At 49.6% G+C, this 21,707-nt stretch overlaps 1 protein-coding gene across 3 annotated transcripts in view; it reads left to right on the forward strand.

The window, feature by feature from the left end:
- LOC144739806 (receptor-type tyrosine-protein phosphatase S-like) overlaps positions 1-13,745 on the forward strand; it is a 210,430-nt gene extending 196,685 nt beyond the window's left edge. For all 3 annotated transcript variants that reach the window (XM_078622715.1, XM_078622701.1, XM_078622708.1), the window contains 6 exons: positions 169-347; positions 1,032-1,158; positions 7,044-7,169; positions 7,583-7,737; positions 8,322-8,457; positions 9,761-13,745. In XM_078622715.1, the coding sequence (XP_078478841.1) occupies positions 169-347; positions 1,032-1,158; positions 7,044-7,169; positions 7,583-7,737; positions 8,322-8,457; positions 9,761-9,829 (792 nt within the window). In that variant the 3' untranslated portion in view covers positions 9,830-13,745. The remainder of the gene's footprint in view (positions 1-168; positions 348-1,031; positions 1,159-7,043; positions 7,170-7,582; positions 7,738-8,321; positions 8,458-9,760) is intronic.
- Positions 13,746-21,707: the final 7,962 nt, after the last annotated feature.

The raw sequence follows: 21,707 nt of genomic DNA on the forward strand, positions 1-21,707 counted from the left end.
TACTGTACACGTATATGCAAGCTGTACACATACATGCATAAATAATGTTATATATCTTCATTCTCTTTCCTCATTTCTCCGTTTTCCTCTCATTTCTCCCTCCCCCGTCTTCTGTTTCCCTTCTCCGACATGCTCCCCTTGTCCGACCTTTTGTTTCACCTGGCCCAGCGCCTGCAGATGTCCAAGCTGCGGGTGAGCACAGCGCCGTCGGGGGCGCTGCCGTGCAACAAGCTCAAGAATCGCCTGCTCACAGTGATTCCGCCTGACAGCAGCCGGGTGGCGCTGCAGGCAATCCGGGGCACCCAGGGATCCGACTACATCAACGCCAGCTACATCGATGGATACCGGTCTCCCGCTCGCACGCACGCATAAGCACGACGACGCCGCTCACACCATTCGACACAGTGATGTAACTGTGAATGAGGAAAAGCCACAAAGCTAATTTTGTTCAGATCTATAAAAAAAACTACTAAAACATTTTTTTTTGCCAGGGAAGCCCCACTGAGTTGTCTAGCTCTTTTTCAGAAGTGACCTGGCCAAAATTGATGGCTCAACAAAGTGGATTATCATGCAACCACGGGGAGAACATGCAAAACTCCTAATATACAGGCGTCAGGGTCGGGATTGAACCCACGACCTCCTGTATACCAGGCGACGCAGTTAACATCTCGCTAACATGGAGGCTGATCATGAAATCCGTGTTCCACGCTGCATACGATTGATACACCTCTCTGATAGAAATACTAACGTAACTGAATTCAGTTCTTGAAAGAACCTTCCGGCACATTGAGCTTAATGTCAGACATCATTCCAAATAACACAACAACACCACAACACGCTTTACAACCTGGATACGCATCGGAGAGCCATACAGCACAACCGCGGAAACATACGCAGTTGTAATGCAAACTTTTTGATCAACTCTGTCAACAGACATGCCTCTGATGTCATGCTAGTAGAAGCTTTATTCTCGCATTAGATTAATGATTGTTCTATGTGGGTTTTCTGATGGTTGTTTCCCTGTCCTGCAGGCAGCAGAGGGCCTACATCGCAACACAAGGGCCCCTTCCAGAGACCACAGAGGACTTGTGGAGAATGCTTTGGGAGCAAAATTCAACCATCGTTGTGATGCTGACCAAGCTGAGAGAGATGGGGCGGGTACATGAGAATGTGTATCTGCACACACGTATAAACACGCGTATACATGCACACGTATGAACGCACACGTATAAACACACACGTATATACACAACAACAACCTCCATTCGCCACTAAGTGGCGGTGACATCACCACGACGCTTGTGCCAGGCTATGTGCACCTTGAGGCCACGTGAAGTGTCGAACGCCCGCTGGCAGGAGGTCACGGGGCAGACCCAGACGCCACAGGTCGACTGACTGAGACGACTGGCTGATGCACCACCTGTGCCCCCTACTGTGCCAACTTGCTGTGCTTTAGCCACCCGGCGCTCCGCTCGTTGTTGTGAGTGTCACTCCTCCCCCCTCCGTTGTTGTTGGAGGGCGAATGCCTCCAACTGCCCAGTAGCGTCATTCACGAGCCTCCTCCACAGAGGCCAATCTTGGCACCGCTGGTACCAGTCATCGGCAAGTCCACTCAGCTCCACATCCTCCTGTACCACATCACTCCATCTCTTCTCTAGCCCGTGCCACGCCCGTTTATCCCCCTCGATCCGGCCAAACAAAAGCTGTTTAGGCATGCGGTGGCTAGGCATGCGGGCTACATGACCCAGCCAACGCAGCCTTGCCTGCCGGAGGAGCTCAGCGATGGGAATTTGTCCACATCTTTCAAGGATTTGTGAGCTCCTCACACAATCCAGCCTGGTTAAACCCAGGGTGGATCGTAGGCAGGCCAGCCTAAATGTTTCTAGCCGGCGAAGATGTTCCATTAGGGGGGTCCACGTTTCGCAAGCGTAGAGAAGGGAGGGAATGACTGTGGCCGAGAAGACCTGAAGCTTCGTGCGGAGCGATAAACCAGGTAGCTTCCACACAGCGTTACGCAACCGATGAAAAGATAAAGCCGCGCGACTGATTCGGAGTGTGACCTCTGCTGTTAAACCGGAGCCGGTCATGAGCATACTGCCAAGGTATGGGAAACTCTCCACTCTCTCCACAACTGCCCTATCACCAATTGAGAGTTGTGGGGGTGGAGTGTCCGATAGTACAAAATACCCAGGCAGGTGCTTAGTTTTGGTGGGGCTGATGGTCAGGCCCCACCTCTTAGTGGCATGCTCCAGGTTCAGCAGCAGCGCCTCCAACTCCTCGTCTGAGTAAGCAGCAATTACCAGATCATCGGCATGCATAAATGGTTGAGACCGCACCCGGGCATCGATCAGCCTCCCATTGTATCTGTACCAAATGGAAATTCCTCCAGTACAGCTATTGAAGGCTTCACGAACTATGTGGTCGAAATAGATGTTAAATAATGTGGGAGCCAGAGGACATCCCTGTCGCACCCCAAGGTGAACAGGGAATGGCTCTGACTCTCGGCCACGTAGTTTTACCCAGGCCCGCTCACCATCATGAAAGTCCTTAATGATCGTGAGCAGAGGGTCAGGGACTCCGAAAGCGCGAAGAACAACCCAGAGCCCAGGCCTACTGATGGTATCATAGGTCTTAACCAGGTCAATAAAGCAGAGATGTAGGTCTTGTTGTAATTCCCTATACCTCTGCTGTAGCAGACGGACAGAAAATATGGCATCTGTGCAGGACCTCCCTTTCCTAAAACTGCATTGGGGCTCTGGAAGCCTCTCCTCAGCGTGCCTAGCAAGGCGATGTTAAATAATCCTTGCCAGGACCTTTCCCGGCACACTGAGGAGTGAGATACCTCTGTAGTTGTTACAGTTTGTGCGGTCCCCCTTCTTAAAGAGGGGGACCACCAGGGCATCCTTCCAATCCTGCGGAACCCGTCCAGTGGTCCAGACTGTTGTTATGATGTCATGTAGGGCAGTCTGTGCACAAACGCCACCCTCCCTCAGCATTTCGCTTGGGAGATCATCTCTGCCCGGTGCCTTTCCTGGTCTCAGACTCTAGATCGCCTTCAGTACTTCCTCAACCGATGGCACCTCAGCCACCCACTCACAGGGGGTGACTTCTTCCAATATTTGAGACACCGCAGCCTCAGCAGGGTCATCCCCACTTTGTCCCACGTTGCTTTCCTGTGTGAGGGATTTCCCCTCCCCCAGGACCTCGCAGAAATGCTCAGAAAATCTGAAAATCTGTCCCTGGGGGTCAGAGATTAGATCACCATTCTTTCCCCTAATGGTGGTAATAGGTGTGGCGCTGCAGGTTACTTTTTTCATGGAATTAAAGAGCGATTTGTGATCGCGGGCCACTGAGGTAGACTCCATCTCCTCAGCAACCCGCAACCACCACCCATCCTTGCAGCGCCTTACGGCTCTCCGAACCTCCGAGCAAAGGCTGCGGTAAGCCTCCTCATTCTCCGACGTGGGATGCTGTAGCCGATGAGAGTGGGCCTGTCGCTTTTTCTCAGCCAGCTTGAACACCTCCTCTGTCAGCCAGGGTCTCTGGGGAGGTCTGGACCGTGTACCCAAAGCAGCCATTGCAGCTGCATGAGCCACAGTCCTAAATCTCGCCCATTTCCCCTCGACATCAGGAGGAGTGGGGGATGATGCCAACCCCAGCCGCAAGCGATGATTAAATTCTCGCTTGTAACTTTCATTAGCTAGCTGAGACCATGCCACTAAGGGTTTGAATGGGGTCCTGGGTGTACACCCACCACCGGAGTGGAAGAATGTCAGGCACATCTTACAGATGACAAGTCGATGGTCAGTGGGTAGATCAGCTCCACGGTAGGTCCTGGTGTCAACGACATGGGCCCACATCCGCTGTTCCGTCACTATGTAGTCGAGCAGATGTTCTTGCTTGGACCCGGCATGCATCCATGATGTTGTGTGGATGTGCCGATGCCGGAACAGCATGTTGGTAATTACAAGCCCATGGGCTGCACAAAAATCTAGCATCCTGCCGTTGTTATTGAGCTGATCTGGCCCATGCATTCTAATTACTCCAGACCAGGTGCCAGCATCATGACCAACTCAGGCATTGAAGTCACCCAACAAGATGACTCTCTCCCAACGGGCCACTTTAGCTAGCACCTGTGACAGGTCATAGATGGCATCTGACTCATCGGCCTTGCCTGCATCCCTCCACGGATGTTCGTCTTCAGTGGGGGCATAAGTAACCACGACCACCACTCCTCGCCTCTGGTTGATGGGAAGGCGAGCCCAAAGTAGCCTGGGGCTTACAGCTTCCCACACCTCATCGCCACGCTCCCACGCCCCCTTCATTAATTTATTCAGAAGAAGAACCACACCCTGTTGTTTGGCAGTCTCCTGCCCCGAGCAGAGGACAGTCCACCCCTCATGGTGGCAGGAGTCAGAGCTGGTCCACCGGACCTCCTGAATATCACAGATCCAGGCGGTACTGGTCCAGCTCCCGACAGAGGAGTGGCAGTCTCTCCTCCGCAGTGAGCGTTCGAACATTCCACGTGGCCACACGTAGTGGTTTGTTGTTGTTGCTGGAGGAGCCCCGAGGGTAAGGATTCAGTCTCCTGGCTCTGCCAAATGGGGTTTGGCCAGGAGACGTCATAGACGCCTGTCCCCCCGGGGCCTCCGGCACAAGTTTATTTATTAAATTTTGTGGTCGTGGTTTAGTGGTAATTCATTGAAGGTGGAGGGGATACCAGCCCCTTGCACCCATTCAGAGGCCCCATTTGGCCGCTGTGGTGGTTACAAACGCCATGAGGGTAAAGGCCAATCGGAATTGGCCCTCCCCCCACGGCACTGCCCACGACAGCGTTGCCCGTCTGGCACCACGAGGAGGTAGGGGGTTGTTTTGCCAGACCACACACACGCGTATACACACACGTATAAACACATACATATAATGTAGGCCAATCAGTTTCAAGGACAATACATACATTATCAAAGCATATTTGTTTGCATGTTATACCACATGTGTGTTTAATGCAGACTTGAGACCTCGTGATAGGTACATTTTCGGATGTTTGGAAATTCTTTCCTGAAAGGGTTAAGCCTCGTAATTGTTTCATGCTCTTGATACTGCCAAAAAGGGTCCCATACACGTGTATAAACCTATATTAGAGGTGCATGGAATAGCACTTTTAGTTTTATGGCTGAAATCCAAATGCCCAATTAGATTTCCGGCTGGATCCAGAGGCAAATAGTGAACTTTTTTTAAAATATATATGTAATGTAGTACAGTATAGTATTCAAAAGAAACTATGATCTGCAACTGATGAATTATAAATGCATTGAGACAAGAGACAGGTGAGAGACAAACGTGATGCATTCAATTAAGAGGAGACTACGCAGATGCGGTGAGAAAGATGATTTAGGTGAGAGATACAGTGTTAGAACAGCGACGCAAACAAGCGTTAGAAACAATGTAGTGAGATGACATGCAGTAAGCTATGAAAAGAGTAATGCAGACGTAAGATAAGATATTCAGTAAATAGAGGGAGCAGAGACCCAGACACGAGGAGCTGGAGTGCGATGTGAGATGTGGGAGAGATGTAGATGCAAGATAGATCTTGAATGAAATTAACTCGAAGAGATATGTAAATGTAGGAGAGAGATGCGGTGATGTTACAGAAGAGATGAAGTGGCACAAGAAAGAAGAGACAGAAGAGATAAGAAATATGTATGACGAATGGGATAGACGAGTGAAGCTAGGAGAGATGTTTGTTCAAAAGGGGATACAGGAGAGAGATGGCGTATGATGAGATACACGAGATGGTCTGATGATTGTATCCAGATGAAATAGGAGAGGGGTAGATGTGATGACAACGCTTGTGTGCTCTTCTTGTGCGGAGTGGCGGGAGGATTAATGAATGCAGAGACTTTACGATGGGTATCCATTGCCGTTTGTGTTATTTCTGTGGTAATCCACGTACATTGTTACGTATGCACATTTGCAAGCCCACTGTTCTTGTCATTGTACTTCATGTCGCTTGTGTGTACTATAATAGCCCCAAAGGTAAACCCTATTGAAGTATAGTGTCCTGTATAGGCATGCATTTAACAAAAATATATTATTTGAACAGGTTTAGCCAAAGATATCCCACGACTAGCTGAACACCGTCTAAGGAACACCTATTTCTTGTGGAAAGGTGATTTCTACAAACAAAAGGAGCAGCAATGGACTCTCCTTCGTCTCCTTTGCTTTTAGCACCTTGTGAAAGGAGATCAAAACCGCGCTGAGACATTCCAAGATCTGTCCAATAACGATTTTGTGAGAGCTGCGTACGGCTTGTGACTTTCATCTCGGAATGTCAAGTGCTACAGCTTTATACAAACCTCGTATTTGTATCAAATATGCGGATAAAAAAAACATCTCCCAGTATATAAGTGCTTTGATGCAAGTGAAGCTCCTAAAAGCAACAAGCCAGTGCATGCTACAATTGTGTTACATGCTAAAACCAAAGCAGTCGTAGGATTGTCTGCACCTACCTGATTATCACATTGCACCCACACTGTCTGTCTGCTCACATCCCCATGTCTCTCGACTCCCCGTGTGTCCCCCTCTTTCCCATCTCCTGTCCGTCCATCTCCTTGCTGTCCATCCATGTGCCATGGTGGTGAAATTTCAACTATCTCGCCTGGTATACGGGAGGTCGTGGGTTCTATTCCAACCCTGACGCCTGCTGCTGTATATTTGGAGTTTGCGTGTTCTCCCCGTGCTCGCGTGGATTTTTCTCCGGGTCCTCCGGTTTTTCCCTCCGCATTTAGAAACATGCGTTTAGAGTATTTATCTGTAGTATATTCCCACGTGATGAGCCACTTCGTCGAGTTATAATTAGTGGCCAGGTCACTTCTGAAAAATAACTATGTAGCCCAGTGGGCCTTACCTGGTACATTATATATTTTTAAAACCTTACATTTGTCCACGTATCCCCCATGTGTTCCCCGTCTTCTCGCATGAGCCTGTATATCTCTGTGACCCCTTGGCTCCGTGTCGTCTGCTTGTTTCCGTGTACCCTGCAGGAGAAATGTCACCAGTACTGGCCAGCCGAACGCTCTGCTCGTTATCAGTATTTTGTGGTTGATCCCATGGCCGAGTACAAGATGCCTCAATACGTATTGAGAGAGTTTAAGGTCACAGATGCGAGGGTAAGTTGTTCACTCACACACACACAACTCGTTTACTCACACATTGACCCATTCGCTCACTCACTTCTTCACTTGTTTACTTGAGGGACTCCTTCACACATTATTCACTTGCACACGTATTCACTGAATCATTCACTCACTGCTTCACTCAACCCACCGACCCACCCTCATTGGCCCTCCACGACATTAGTCCCTATCCTTTCCCATTACTGTGTATTCCTAAATCATGGTTTTATTGCCCTCGCCTGAAGGTGGTACACAGCTCACCTTCAACAATGAGCTCTTACTGGACCCTGTATGATGAAAACTACTGAAGTGAATGATGCGACTAACCTCAATGACAGATGGGCAAATGGATCCTGTCACATGTAAATATTGTCACGTGTGTACTGGGTGTTTCTCCACGTCTCCAGGACGGGCAGTCTCGCACCGTCCGTCAGTTCCAGTTCACGGATTGGCCGGAGCAGGGTGTGCCCCGGTCTGGGGAGGGGTTCATCGACTTCATAGGGCAGGTGCACAAGACCAAGGAGCAGTTTGGACAGGAGGGGCCAATAACGGTGCACTGCAGGTGCCCAAAGCAGCACACGCGCGCACATGCACAACAACAGCAGCCACCATTCATGGTAACATCATCATAGCTCTTGTGCCATGCTAGGTGCACTTTGCGGCCACGTGAAATATCAAAGCCTCATTTGCAGAAGGTCACGGGAGAGACCCGTGCGTTATGGGTTCACTGTGGGATGACTGGCAGATGCACCACCTGTGTTTCCCACTGTGCCGACTTGCTGTGCTGCTTTTCTCCCACCCAGCACCTTGCTCATTACCGGGAGCATTGCTCCTCCACAGAGCCTGATCTTGACACCGCTGGTACCGGTGGTCGGCAAGTCCTGTATGCTCCAAGACTGTATTACTTAAGCCCACAGAACCCAGCCAACCGGTCCTGGGCCTCTCCTAACTCGACTCAGCCTCAAATGAGTACCTGCTGCGGTGTGTATACGTCGCCACTAGGGAGACAAAGGCGGTCAGGCATGGTGCTGGCCACCCACCTCGCGTGTTGCGCCGGCCTTCATATGTGCTCTCTAACAGCACTTGCCCCTGCCTTCTATTAAAGGCTATACGGGGGATCTTTGTGTTTTGTTTGCGTGTGCCCAGTGCTGGTGTGGGCCGCACAGGCGTCTTCGTCGCCCTGAGCGTCGTGTTGGAGCGCATGCGCTATGAAGGGCTCCTCGACCTCTTCCAGACAGTGAAGATGATGAGGACACAGAGGCCAGGCATGGTGCAGACGGAGGTGACACACACACACACATATACGATGTACATACACGTAGACGCAGAGAAAGGTGGTCCCCCCTTGGTTAGTCTGAAAAACTGTTGGGACAAGTGCTGTTAGCAGGAACGTATTGAGGCTGGTACAGCACACAATAGGGTTGTGGCATAGCCAACACCTTTGCCTTTGCAGTTCACAGAGCACACGAGATTCTCATTTAAGGTTGAGTTGACCTAGGGGAGTCCTATAACAGGTAAGACATTCCATGGTGGTATCCATGGCCAGGAGTCGCACCAAGGTTTGTAGCACAGTGCACAAACCCCTGAGCTACCACTCATTACAACTGTATAGCATACATTTGTAAGGAATGGTAGCTCAGAGGTTAATGCATTCGCTGGGTGGAGCGATGACGCCGTGGTTAGTGCACTGCTCTATAAACGTCTGACCTAGGCTTGATTCCCGGCCATGGCTAACGTTACTGTTAGCCATGGCCGTCTCTAGCTACATACAGAGCGATCTCTAACCATGCGTAACCAGTGCATGGCAGAGGGCCAACAGTCATTTATGGACCCTTTAAATGTCAGTGTTTCTCTCCATGTTATTGTCTGTCGTCAATCCTGTCGCTTTATCTCTTTTTTGTTTCTCTTCAGCTCTCTGCATCTCTACAATCTCTGTGTTCAACTCCTTTTTTCTGTCTCTCCCCGTGTCTATTTTCCCTGACTCTGTCTATCCTCATGTTGCTCTCTGTGTCTGCCACGATTTCCGTTTCTTTCTGAGTCTTTCTTTGCGTCGCTTTGTAGGTCCCTTCCACCCCATTAGCACAAGAACCCCACTGAGCATTGAGACGGCTCTGTTTGTAGTGACCCTGCCCCCTAGGGCGCCTATGGTGGCCAGATGTTAACTACCTCGCCTGGTATACAGGAGGTCGTGGGTTCGACCTCAGCGCCAATATATTTGGAGTTTGCATGTTCTCCCCGTGGTCACGTGGATTTTTCTCCAGGTCCTACAGTTTTTCCCTCCACATTTAGAATCAACATGCGTTTAGAGGATTTGGCTGCTATAAATGTACACTTCATTGAGCTATCATTCGTAGTCAGATCGCTTCTGAAAAAGAGCTTTATACCTCTGTGGGCCTTAGCTGGTAAAATAAAAAATAGTTTATTGTTTAGTTTATGCCTCGCATCCTGTGCCTACCCCACCTTCAAATTATTTTGTTCTTCTACCTCTGCGTAAATCACATGCATACGCATATATACATAATGTATACACATGAAAACTCTGTCACATGTCTCATTGTCTCTTTGTGTCGCCCCTCTGTCTCCAGGATCAGTACCAATTCTGTTACCGTGCTGCCCTTGAATATCTGGGAAGTTTTGATCACTACACCGTGTAGCCAGTCACAAACAGCACACAAACAGCATGACGCAATTATACATACGCTCAAACAATTACACGCACACAAGTCAAACATGTAGACACACGCACATGTTCTACATACATACACACACGCAATACACAAGTACAAAGAAATACACTTGCATAACAATTCTAATCGCTAACATTCATCATTTAGTGGCAATGATGTCACCATGGCACTTGTGTCAGTCGAATTGTACTTTGAGGCCACGTGAAGTGACCAGTTCTCGAGCAGATCACCACACAGACCCAGATGATATGGGTTAACTGGCTAGGGTGGATGGCAGATGCACCATCTGTACTCCTCGCAAAGTCAGCTTGAATTGTTGCTGCAGGTTAGCTGCTGACACTGCCCAGTAGAATCTTTTCCAAACTCCCTCCAAATCTACTCAGCTCCCAGAATGAACTGTGGGCAGGCCAGACTAAATGTGTTTCTGCAAAGAGGAGACGGGGCATCGTTGTGGCGGAGAAATCCCGAAGTCTTGTGTGGAGCAACATGCCCAGAGAGCTTACACACATTGTCACAAGTGTTTGATGACACAAAGTGCCCGAGTGGGAGTATTGTTTCGGTGACACTGATGGTGAGGCCACACCCGTTATATCCATCGCCAGGTTTAGTTTTAAGGTCTCTACTTCTTTATATTCTCAAAATGGACAGCAATAATGAGGTCATCGGCTTACATAACACAGTTAACCAGAAGGAAGGAAAGCCTTGCATTGATAACACCAAGGCATCCATCAGTCTCCCACGGTATCTGCACCAGATGAAAATCGCACTGGTACTACATTGGAAGGCATTCAAACTACACTATGAAAAAGGTGTAAAATAGTGTGGGGGCCAGAGGAGAGCTCCGTTGCAACCTGGTGCACAGGAAATAACTCTGGCTCTTGGCCATGTAGCTTCGTCTGGGCCTGCCCAAAATCACGAGGTCTGTAATGATTGTGAGCAGGTGGTCAGGGGACCCGGAAATCACTCAAGCAAAAATAAATAGACTCATATACGCATGCATATAAATCTACACGTACACATGCTCACACACAATAAGCTCCAAAAACACCCACCCACTCACCGACTGCCACACTTAAACTCGGTAACTAACCCACACTCAACCTCTCACACTTCATCAACCATGCATTCACTCGTCCACCTACCGACCACTCAATCACCCACCACTCGCCCAGTTACCAACTGCCTTTCCTATTTACCCACTTACACAATCACCCAGCCAGTTGTGCACTCAAATAACCACGCAAACTTCAGAGCAATTATGTAATTGCTCCACTGCAGACTGTGCGCACTCCGCTTCCAGACACCATCGTAGACTGTATGCTTAGGGGCCATCCATTTAGTACCTACCCATGGGGGGGGGGGTAACCCAAATGCGTACGCTTGCGTATGGGGGGTCTACTGACAATGTCTCTATGCGTACGCATAGGAGACGGGGGGGATTGGGGGATGTAGCCTCGATAATATAATTTGTCTACATTGGCCTTCAAATGGCTTACATCGTCCGGCGGTGGACTATTTGTTTGCTTAAACACGTTAATATTATTAATCCATGATCATGTATGTGTGGATTAAATATCGGCCGTTCTATAGGCTTCGGGGGGTAAAAAGTACGCGTGCGTACAGGGAGGAGAGAGAGGGGTCAAGTTTTGACAGATTTTTGCTTACTAAATGGTTGGCCCCTTATGAGACCAGCCTTGATGGGAGGTTAGTGTCGAGTGATCAAGATGGGGCGTGAATGGGTGGGGAAGACTGTTAAATCCATCACCACCTCTCCCACTCGAAAAATCCTCCGTACCATCAAACACCTTGCCCCCACGTACCCAGATAAGCCATGTGAATACGAATGCCTTCCTACCTTGTGACTTCAATCAGCCAATGGGATACAAGTGCTGTGTTAATGTGATATCTATTTTTGTTTCAACTTTGGCGCCTTTAAATGGATTCGGAGGCTTTCCATACTCATCCACTTACCCCCACACGCAAATGAGTTCACTCACCAGCTCGCTCGCACGATCACCCATTCTCTCACCCGTCCGCCACCTGAACAGAGAGAAAGATCCCCCATACAGCATTTAACAGACTTCTGTGAAAGCGCTTTGGGGTCGCCAACACGACGCCCGACCGCCTTTGTATCCAAAGTGGCGATGTTTACACATCACACCAAGTACTCATTTGAGGCTGAGTCAACCAAGGGGAGAGACCGGGATCGGTTCAGATAACGGTTATAATCGTTACTGGTGTTGACCATGAGTGGGAATCGAACTGGGGTGGGCAGCTTCGTAGCGCAGTGCCCTAACTACTACACTCACGTTCCCACGACCCTTCCGCCACCTTGAACACACACCGCAGCCAATCTCATTGCTCAATTTATCTCTCCTTTGTGCCAATGTCTGTATGTTACATTACTTATTGATCTTAACTTAGTGGTACTATGATTGCTATTGATACGTTTATATACATTGATATATTGATGCGCTCTATGCTAAGAGTGTACGGTAATGACGTCACCTTACACCCCTAATCATCGGGGAACGATTCATTCCCAGTCAGGCTTACCGTGTGAGCCATCGACAGTGTTTGGGAGTAATGTGTTACTGTATTCAGATGACCAAATGCAAGTATCAGTAACCTCTTATTAATTCATACTCGACTTCAGGTTGTGATCAGATTACCGTGATTTGATGTGTACTGGATGATTACTCTTCATTTTTATTTTATTCCTTCCAAACATCTAAATGGGGGAAATTATTGTTAGCACTTGGGTTCATGCAAGGACATTAGTGAACATGCATAGAGTTAATGCTGCAGAGCCTACGACGGTCATAGCGTAGAGATGATATTTCTGAGCTGAAATTGGCTTTTTAATAAGTCGCTGTTTCAATGCTCAAACGGACACGATAGGGCAGTTGCTGATCTTTGTGGCCATATGAGCCAGTTGTAGACAATAGACATCACTGCGGCCCAGTTTAACAGCATATGGCGATTGTCGACTTCTGACAAAAGAATTACAGTACTCGTTTTATAAACCCCAGAGACCTACAGACAGAGGCCGACCCCAACTGATGCTTAAACTCGCAACCTTAAGACTGTGACTCTAGCGGTCTAATGACAGTGATACCACGCCCAGTCAGATCCAATACCATAGGCATTTGAATGAAGGAATCGTGAAAGTAATTAACTGGAATACTCCTATCGGGATACTGGCTTTGTTATGGAACAATGGAATTTCTAGTTGCTGGCGTATGGACAAAATCGGATACATTCGCTGCTCATGCTCACTACAAGCATGGACACACTCTGAATGTTTCAACTATGAATCACAGATACATCAAATTACGGTGCTTGAAAACTATTTTAGACTTGGGGGTTACACTTTTGTGACTTTGAAAACCTCCAGTTGCAAGTAATCGTGGCTGATAACGTTTTAAAGGTACCCTTACCCAACATTGACCATGGACTATATTCCATTGTACGCGGTTGGGGAGATGGGGAAATTAAAGTGGGTTCAAGAGACGGAACAGCCATTACCACCGACGCGCACCAAACTGCACCTATCGACCCAGAGACAACACTGAACACACCACAACTTTTCAAGCCCTGTGGACATAGATCAACACAGCCGTCATTGTTACTTTTTGGACATATGTAATTTTTTTCGTGCTGCCGAAATCGCAAATCGTGTCGGGAATGCAACGAGCCATGTTTGCGAGCGCCTATTAATGTCGCGTGAAAACTCCACGCTGGCCTGTAATTATATCATGATGCATAAACCAGATTTATATGAAAAGCTGTGTATATATACAAGAAATATGCATACATCAGAGTAACGTGTTGTGTACATTTTGTATGAAATAAAGAGAAATCGTGGCCTGCAGTAAATTGACGTTTGCTGTGCTTGGGATTTGTGTTGCCCCATGGCTCGTCGGGAATTGTGATGGCATCGTTGGGCATGTCGCCGTCTCCCACGAGTGACGTGTGAAAGGAAAGGTTGACGAGCACGAGGCCAGGGAACGCGCGCATGTTGAACTTGTTTCGCGCCGTGTCGAGACAACCGTGCTCACCGGGGGTGCGCGTGACTGGCGTTTGGACAATGTCTCGACTAAATCTTGATTTAAAGCTTTCGTGACTGCAGGGATTCATATTCTTGGTTCTTTCGGTAAAGTCACGTAGAAGGGAAATAATAAAATAATATTAATCCACAGAAAGAAATGTTTCTGTGGATTTCACACCTGATGATGATTGCTTGTGTTGCAGTCGAAACGTCGTGAGAATTGTTATTGTTTTATATTATTTTATTATTTCCCTTCTACGTGACTTTACCGAAAGAACCAAGAATATGATGTCTCGACTGCTGGAGGGGAGATGAGTTGGGAGAGGGGAGCATGGGGAGGGTAGAAGATCGATCACGGGGTGAGGAGAGCGATTGGGAGAGCATGGGAGTTGGGAGCAAGGGGGGGAGGGGTGGAGCCAATGGGAGAGGGTAAGAAGCACGTGGAGGGGAGAGAAGATGGATGGGAGGGCATGGGGAGGAGGGATGCAAGGTGAGAGGGGGGAGATGGAAGGGGACGGAGCGAGGTGATAGGGGAGGGACGCGAGGTGGGGTATGGGAGCACAGGATAAGGCTGGGGGACACGAGGTAATAGGGTATGTTCAACCGGTTTTCTCACTGTAGATTATCATTTAAAATCACTTGTTGCGTTTTAGACACCATTGTTTGGTAGTGAGTCATGTTTTAGATTGCCCTTCCCCCGCACCTCAGATTAGCTACGTACGGTGTGAATGAAGTTCAACAGACAGTTGATTTGCTGTAAAACATGTGGCCAGTAACTTGACGGTGTCGAACCCAGGTATTGCCAGCTTCTGTGGTAGCCGTGCTATCCACTACACCCACACGAAATGGCTTAATGGCTGTGATGATTGTACTGGTTATTAAGTAATCGTCATTTTGAAGATACAGTTTGTTGTATTAAAAAAATGTGTATATTTAAACAAAAATACAATAAAAGTAGGATTTGAACCACGGACTCTAGGACCTACAACTCCCACGTGGTGCCCACTCCCACGTGGCTGGGTTGGGCTGCGATGACGTCCTCGTGTTGACATTGACGTCACCGCACTCGTTACGTAAAGTAAAATCAAAATCTTTATTTGTACCGGAGGAATCTATGAAGCTCTTTTTTCACAGACGTCCAGCAGTTCTCACGGATGTTGTAATGAGGCATTGCCCAACTTGTATTAATTTGAGTAAAAGTTTGACGTGGCGATTTAAACCCGGGGAGACCGCGCAACAGCCAGTGATTGCCAGCCACTGCACCACGTGGAGTGGATACGCATCGTTTATACTACGGCTATTACATCGTTGTTTTAACGTTGTATTTTAAAGTTTACAGTTATAATATATTAACAAAAAAATTACCCCCTTAGCTGTAAATCGACATGCACTTATCGAAGTCAACAATTAAAAGCTGGGTTTGAACTCGGAAGCCCGCTATGTATTTGCAACCCCGTACAGCAGCCAGTGCCGCTTATCGACACTGAATATCCATCGTGGCATTTGCAAGAACGCGGACCCAGCAGCTGCCAGCAAGCCCACGCGCGGGGGTTGTTCAGTCTTCACAGATCGCTGGTTGGCAGCAGCGTGACTCGCGTGCGAGCAGTGGGTGGCTTGCCACCATCCCCCACCCACCCTACCTGGTGGACAGAGGTACGAGTTGGACACTCCTTTGGACGGCCACCATGAGATATGCAGAGGTGTGGACTCGAGTCATGTGACTTGGACTCGAGTCAGACTCGAGTCATGAATTTGATGACTTGCGACTCGACTTGGACTTGCATAGCAATGACTTTGTCCCACCTCTGGAGATATGTGTTCAACGACAGTGTTTGATCATTTGTTTATTTTACGTAAAACGCGTTTTCGAAAACATGTTAAATGAAAATTACCGTGAGCGTAACGATGTCAGAACAAGAGTGCCCGCGATATCTCATAACCTCGGTTGCGACCGGTGCGTGACAAATCAAACATTGGGGCTCCACCTGACGGATTTCCGCACACCCCCTGAAGTTGACGATGGTTGGATCGTAGCCAAAACTGCCTCCGGTCAAACGACGATCAAAAGTTAAGAGCTACTCGACAAGCATGGCTTGGTATTTTAATTTGATCGTGAATATTAAGAGATCTGGGACCTTTTTTTGTACCAGTATCAAAGTATGAAAAAATGTAGCTGTTCACCCCGAGCTATACATGTTCTGATAGTGCATGATGATCACAGCATGTGTGGTTGCATGTTCACCACAAGTACGTGTGGTTAGTGCAGACTTGCTTCCTTCTAAAAAGTTTCTATTTGGTTTTTGAACATCTTAACATCTGTATTGTTGCCAGAAAGCGTAAAACCTTATCTTTTTTTATACTAAGAGATATTGTTATGTTGAAGTATAAGAAAAGTAAGGGGGCTCGGGACGGACGCGTGGCGACAGCGAGTGGTCGAGACTCACGCTGGAGTGACAGGCAAAGGACGGAACGCGCCCGAGAAAGAACGTCCACACGACGTGAGGAGCCATCCCTTCCCCCATGAAACCACGACAGTCGTTTTCATTGGTATTTACCAGAAAACTTATAACCCCTAGAAAATGCATTGATCGTCGTTTTAAGAACTGCATTTTTAAAAAAAAGTTTGGCATTTCAAGTCCGCCGCCCTTCATCCTTGGGAAGTTTTTGTTTCTGTATTCGCCGCTGGTGATGGCGACGTTTTCGGAGGCGACAAAGTGGTGGCGAGGCTGCGTGATTTATAAAAGCGCAGACACCAGGGCCGAGTGGCACACTTTCTTTTTAACATTTAAAAAAAACGTTGTTCAAGTGCCAAGGGCACACAGAAGGAATAACAGGGCAAGGGGCGAGACTTCATGTAGAACACACAAACACTTCGACACGTGAGTCACGACCACTGCTACTACACGCTCGTGGTTATTAAGAGAACGGGACGAGAGCACGCGGGCTCACCCGCCCGACCATGGCAGGGGAAACAATCAGGGGACAGTCGGGCAAGCGGTGTTACAAAGCGTGGTGGGGGGAGAAAAAGGGGGGGGGGGGGGAAGACAATGTCACCAAACAAAGCCCAAAATAAAATATCATAAACGCGACGTCCGAGTTTGTTTTTGTAATTCCAGGAGAAACGATCACAAGTGTGGAGAGGAAGGTGGCGAGTCGCACATTAAGAACATCTTTAACGAGCTCCGCGAGGTCGTGGATGAGATCCGCCTTCACCGCGACCTCTCAAGCCTCGACGGCGCACACCAAACTCGAGCGATGGAGGAGGCGGCGGCGGTGGTGGTGCCGTGAATCTGCGCCGAGGGCATCAGCTCGCCTCTAGCTCCTTGAGGATAAGGGGGGTGGGGGGGGGCAGTCGAGGTTGGGATGGGAGGGGGGGCACTATAAGAGCGATGTACACCGCCAAAGATAATTAAATTGGGTGGGGGAGGGAAAAGGGGCATTTCATGGCGCAGGGCCCAACCCCAGCAGCCCCCCCCCAGCCCCTACCGCCGGCCCGGCACAGAACGAAGAAGGCGCAGAGGAGACGGCGCCAAGCCACATCCACTGACAATCCATTCTTACGCTCGTGACACATGCACGTCATCAAGAACAGCACGTGTGTTGAAATCAGATTCAAATTTCATGCTAATGTTGCGTTTGTGCTTATTGGTGTTTAACAATAATGTGTGATCATCTCTTTGGTTCTTTCGGTAAAGTCACGTAGAAGGGAAATAATAAAAGAAACGTCGTGAGAATTGTATTGTTTCGGCCGAAACGTCGTGAGAATTGTATTTTATTATGTTTAATTTTTATTATTTTATTACTTCCCTTTTACCTGACTTTACCGAAAGAACCACGAAGATGAATCCCTGCAGTCACGAAAGCTTCAAATCGAAATTTACTGTTTCTTCTCAAGCCTCGCCACTTCTCTGCTGCCGATTCTCTTCCCTCGCCCCTCCACTCCTTCCCGTCCCTCCCCTACCCTTTCGTGATCCCTGAGTAAACCCTCTATCGCAGTCACTCAGTCCTCAACCCGTACGCGTCCCTGCCGTGTGAACCAGTATTCTCTGTCGCCTCTCTGTAGGCTACGTCAAGCGCCTTGAGTTGAAGAAGGCGCTCTATAGATAGAACATAGATTGAGCACAATTGGTTACGAGTGGATCGGTGGCGCTTTGATGAAAGCGCTCTATACTGTACCGTACTCACGATCGGACCCGCAAGACCAAATTTCGATCCGTTTACTGAAAACCATCATCGGTCATCTGAGTCGATCAACTATGGGCATACTAAACATCGTGTGGCTCGGTGTGACTGCGAGGCCACTCGTAGGGGATCTCACGCTGGGGCTAATGCCAACATTCCAAGACATTGTTCATTGTCCCTGGAAAAGGGTCAGAGTAAAGAAAGCCAGATTCATCCTCGTAAATATTGCCGTCATGACCTCTGCAGGTGGAATGGTGGCTGTGACGGTTCCACCTGAAGACGGAAGCTTGTGTTGCCTCCGAAACGTCGTGATTTTTATTTTATTTTACTTTTATTAATTTTAATGTTTTACCTACGTGACTTCACCGAAAAAACCTAAGAATATGAATCCTTGCAGTCACGAAAGCTTCAAATCTAGAATTGGTGGCGCAGTGGTTAGCGCGCTGTGTCGTGAGCCTGGGACTGGAGTTTGATTCGCAGCCACAGCTGACATCTATGCGAGTGATATCTGAAAGTTATCCCGCATGAAGTCGGGCCAAACAACCCCCGTGACTGACAGGGCGTTGGAAGTCTTCATCCAGCAGTCGACTGGCAAGGGGCCGTCAATGCACAATGCGTCTCCTCTGGAGGCGGAGTCCAGTATTGGGAGCACGAGTGCCCATTGGTTTCTATCCAACATTATTCACATTTTTCCCCTCTTGGAATTGAAGGCAGATTATCGTCTGCTCACATCATTACGTGCGCGCGTCTCTCCTTCTACTTTGCTTTACTGCTCCCTCGTCGCACCTTCCCCATCTGCCCTTCTCATCTTCCCCCCCCCCCTCTCATCTATCGCTCCCCACTGCTCTTCATGCTCCGTCTCCATCATTCCAACTCTGTTTGCTTTATTTTGTCCACGCGGCTTGCGCGTTAATTCCCCAAGCCCGAATAGGCAGACGTAAGGCACCCTCTGAGGAACAGAGGCGACGGACCGAGTTCGTTTTAGGTGGTGCAGGTGGAGCGTGAGAAATATGGGGGCGGGGGGGTGGTGAGGGGGTGTCCGGGGCCTCGAGTCGCGGGGCACGGAGATCACTCCAGACAGATCACTATCGACACCCGCAGAGACACGGAGACACACAGAGACAAGGAGACAGGACACACACAGAGACACGGAGACACGTAGCGACACGGAGACACAGCGATAAGGGGACAAGACACACAGAGACATGGAGACACACAGCGACAAGGAGACAGGATACACACAGAGACACGGAGACACACAGAGACACGGAGACACACAGCGACAAGGAGACAGGACACACACGGAGACACACAGAGACACACAGAGACACGGAGGCAGGACACACACAGAGACACGGAGACACACAGAGACACACAGAGACACGGAGACACAGCGACATGGAGACAGGACACACACAGAGACACGGAGACACGTAGCGACACGTAGCGACATGGAGACAGGACACACACAGAGACACGGAGACACGTAGCGACACGTAGCGACACGGAGACAGGACACACACAGAGACACGGAGACACACAGCGACACGGAGACAGGACACACAGAGAGACACGGAGGCAGGACACACACAGAGACACGGAGACACACAGCGACATGAAGACAGAACACACACAGAGACACGGAGACACACAGCGACAAGGAGACACACAGCGACATGGAGACAGGACACACACAGAGACACGGAGACACACAGCGACAAGAAGACAGGACACACACAGAGACACGGAGACACACAGCGACAAGGAGACACACAGCGACATGGAGACAGGACACACACAGAGACACGGAGGCAGGACACACACAGAGACACGGAGACACACAGCGACATGGAGACAGGACACACAGAGACACGGAGACACACAGCGACAAGAAGACAGGACACACACAGAGACACGGAGACACACAGCGACATGGAGACAGGACACACACAGAGACACGGAGACACGTAGCGACATGGAGACAGGACACACACAGAGACACGGAGACACGTAGCGACAAGAAGACAGGACACACACAGAGACACGGAGACACACAGAGACACGGAGACACGTAGCGACAAGGAAGCAGGACACACACAGAGACACACAGCGACAAGGAGACACACAGCGACAAGAAGACAGGACACACACAGAGACACGGAGACACACAGCGACATGGAGACAGGACACACACAGAGACACGGAGACACACACAGAGACAGGACACACACAGAGACACAGAGACACACACAGAGACAGGACACACACAGAGACAGGACACACACAGAGACACGGAGAGAGAGACCACTACTTTCACCTCTCGCCGTCTCCTTCTCCTCCTCCGCCGTGGGGGCGGTGTGTTGTGTAAACACAGCGCGGGGCGGAGGAGGGGGAAGCAGCATTTAACCCCTGTAATTAACACGCTCGGCGGGTTAAACGCGTGTAACTCAAGTCCTGGGGTGCGGGTGGTCAGTCGTCACATGCCAGTGGCTCCAACATCTGTGCTCGGGATTCGCAGAGGAGCCACGCGACGGCTGGAATAGCACAGCGAGACTCAGGTGCAACTTGTATCGTCGGTTCGTCGTTCACGTCTGGCGTTCATGGACACAGAATGTTGTCACCCGAGCCCCCGGTATCAATTCATCTGGCAGAGAAAGTCAGAGGAAAGCAACCCAAGCGAGTGGATATTGGTGGAGTAGTGGCAGAGCGATTTGGCGAGCACTGCGCTATGAACCCGGCGACTTGAGTTTTGTGTTTTTTTTTATTCCAGTGGCGAGCGGTATACGATCCGGTCCCGGCGCCAACACCAACTTCACCAACCCGCACTGACCAGCGTGGTGAAGTATGGTCACACGACCTCCTTAGAACCGGCGGGGGTGTGCGTGGGAGGAGGCCTTCGTCCTGCCGTGGGTTTACGAAGGGCTGTAGATCAATGAATCTCAGGGTTCGCTGTCGGGGGAGTTGTACAGCGTGTGTAGCGCGCGCGTGCGTGTGGAGAGCGGTGGTGCAGCAAACACACCCGGCGACCCGAGTTCGATTCCCGCTCACGGCCAATAACAGGGGCGAATATTTGAACCGGTCAAGGGGCCTTCTCTAAGTCGACTCAGTCTGCCGCGGTGTGTAAACATCGCCACTCGGGAGACAAAGGCGGCCGGGCGTGGTGCTGCCCCCCCCCCACTCCCTCGTGTGCTGTGCCGACCTTCACAGGTTGTACTCGCTAACAGCACTCGCCCCAAGAGTCTTTTAAGGCTAAACGGGGGTGGGGGGAATCTTTGTGATGTGACGCAGCGTGTCAAGAAGCCACCACATGTGGTGTTCATCAAGGGCGCGTGGTTTCCGTGCCTTCGCCGCCACTGCCCCCGACTTCCCCTCCCATCGCTCAGAGTAATTATCTCGCAGCCGACGATTCAACAACAGAGAGCGAGCTGCTGTTGCTGCTGCTGTGAGCGCGCGGAGAATTTGTCTCGAGTGGCAGTGGGGAGGGCCGACACGAAACCCGCGGCCACAAAGCCGTAGCAGTACGGCAACTCTACTGATGAGTCGTAATGAGGGTTAAGCTGGTGTGCGCGTTTGTCTCGTGGGACCGGATTCTCTATTAGCACGAATAAAGTT

The sequence above is a fragment of the Lampetra planeri genome, chromosome 3, assembly GCF_965212315.1.
Source record: "Lampetra planeri chromosome 3, kcLamPlan1.2.h2, whole genome shotgun sequence".
Lineage (NCBI taxonomy): Eukaryota > Metazoa > Chordata > Hyperoartia > Petromyzontiformes > Petromyzontidae > Lampetra > Lampetra planeri.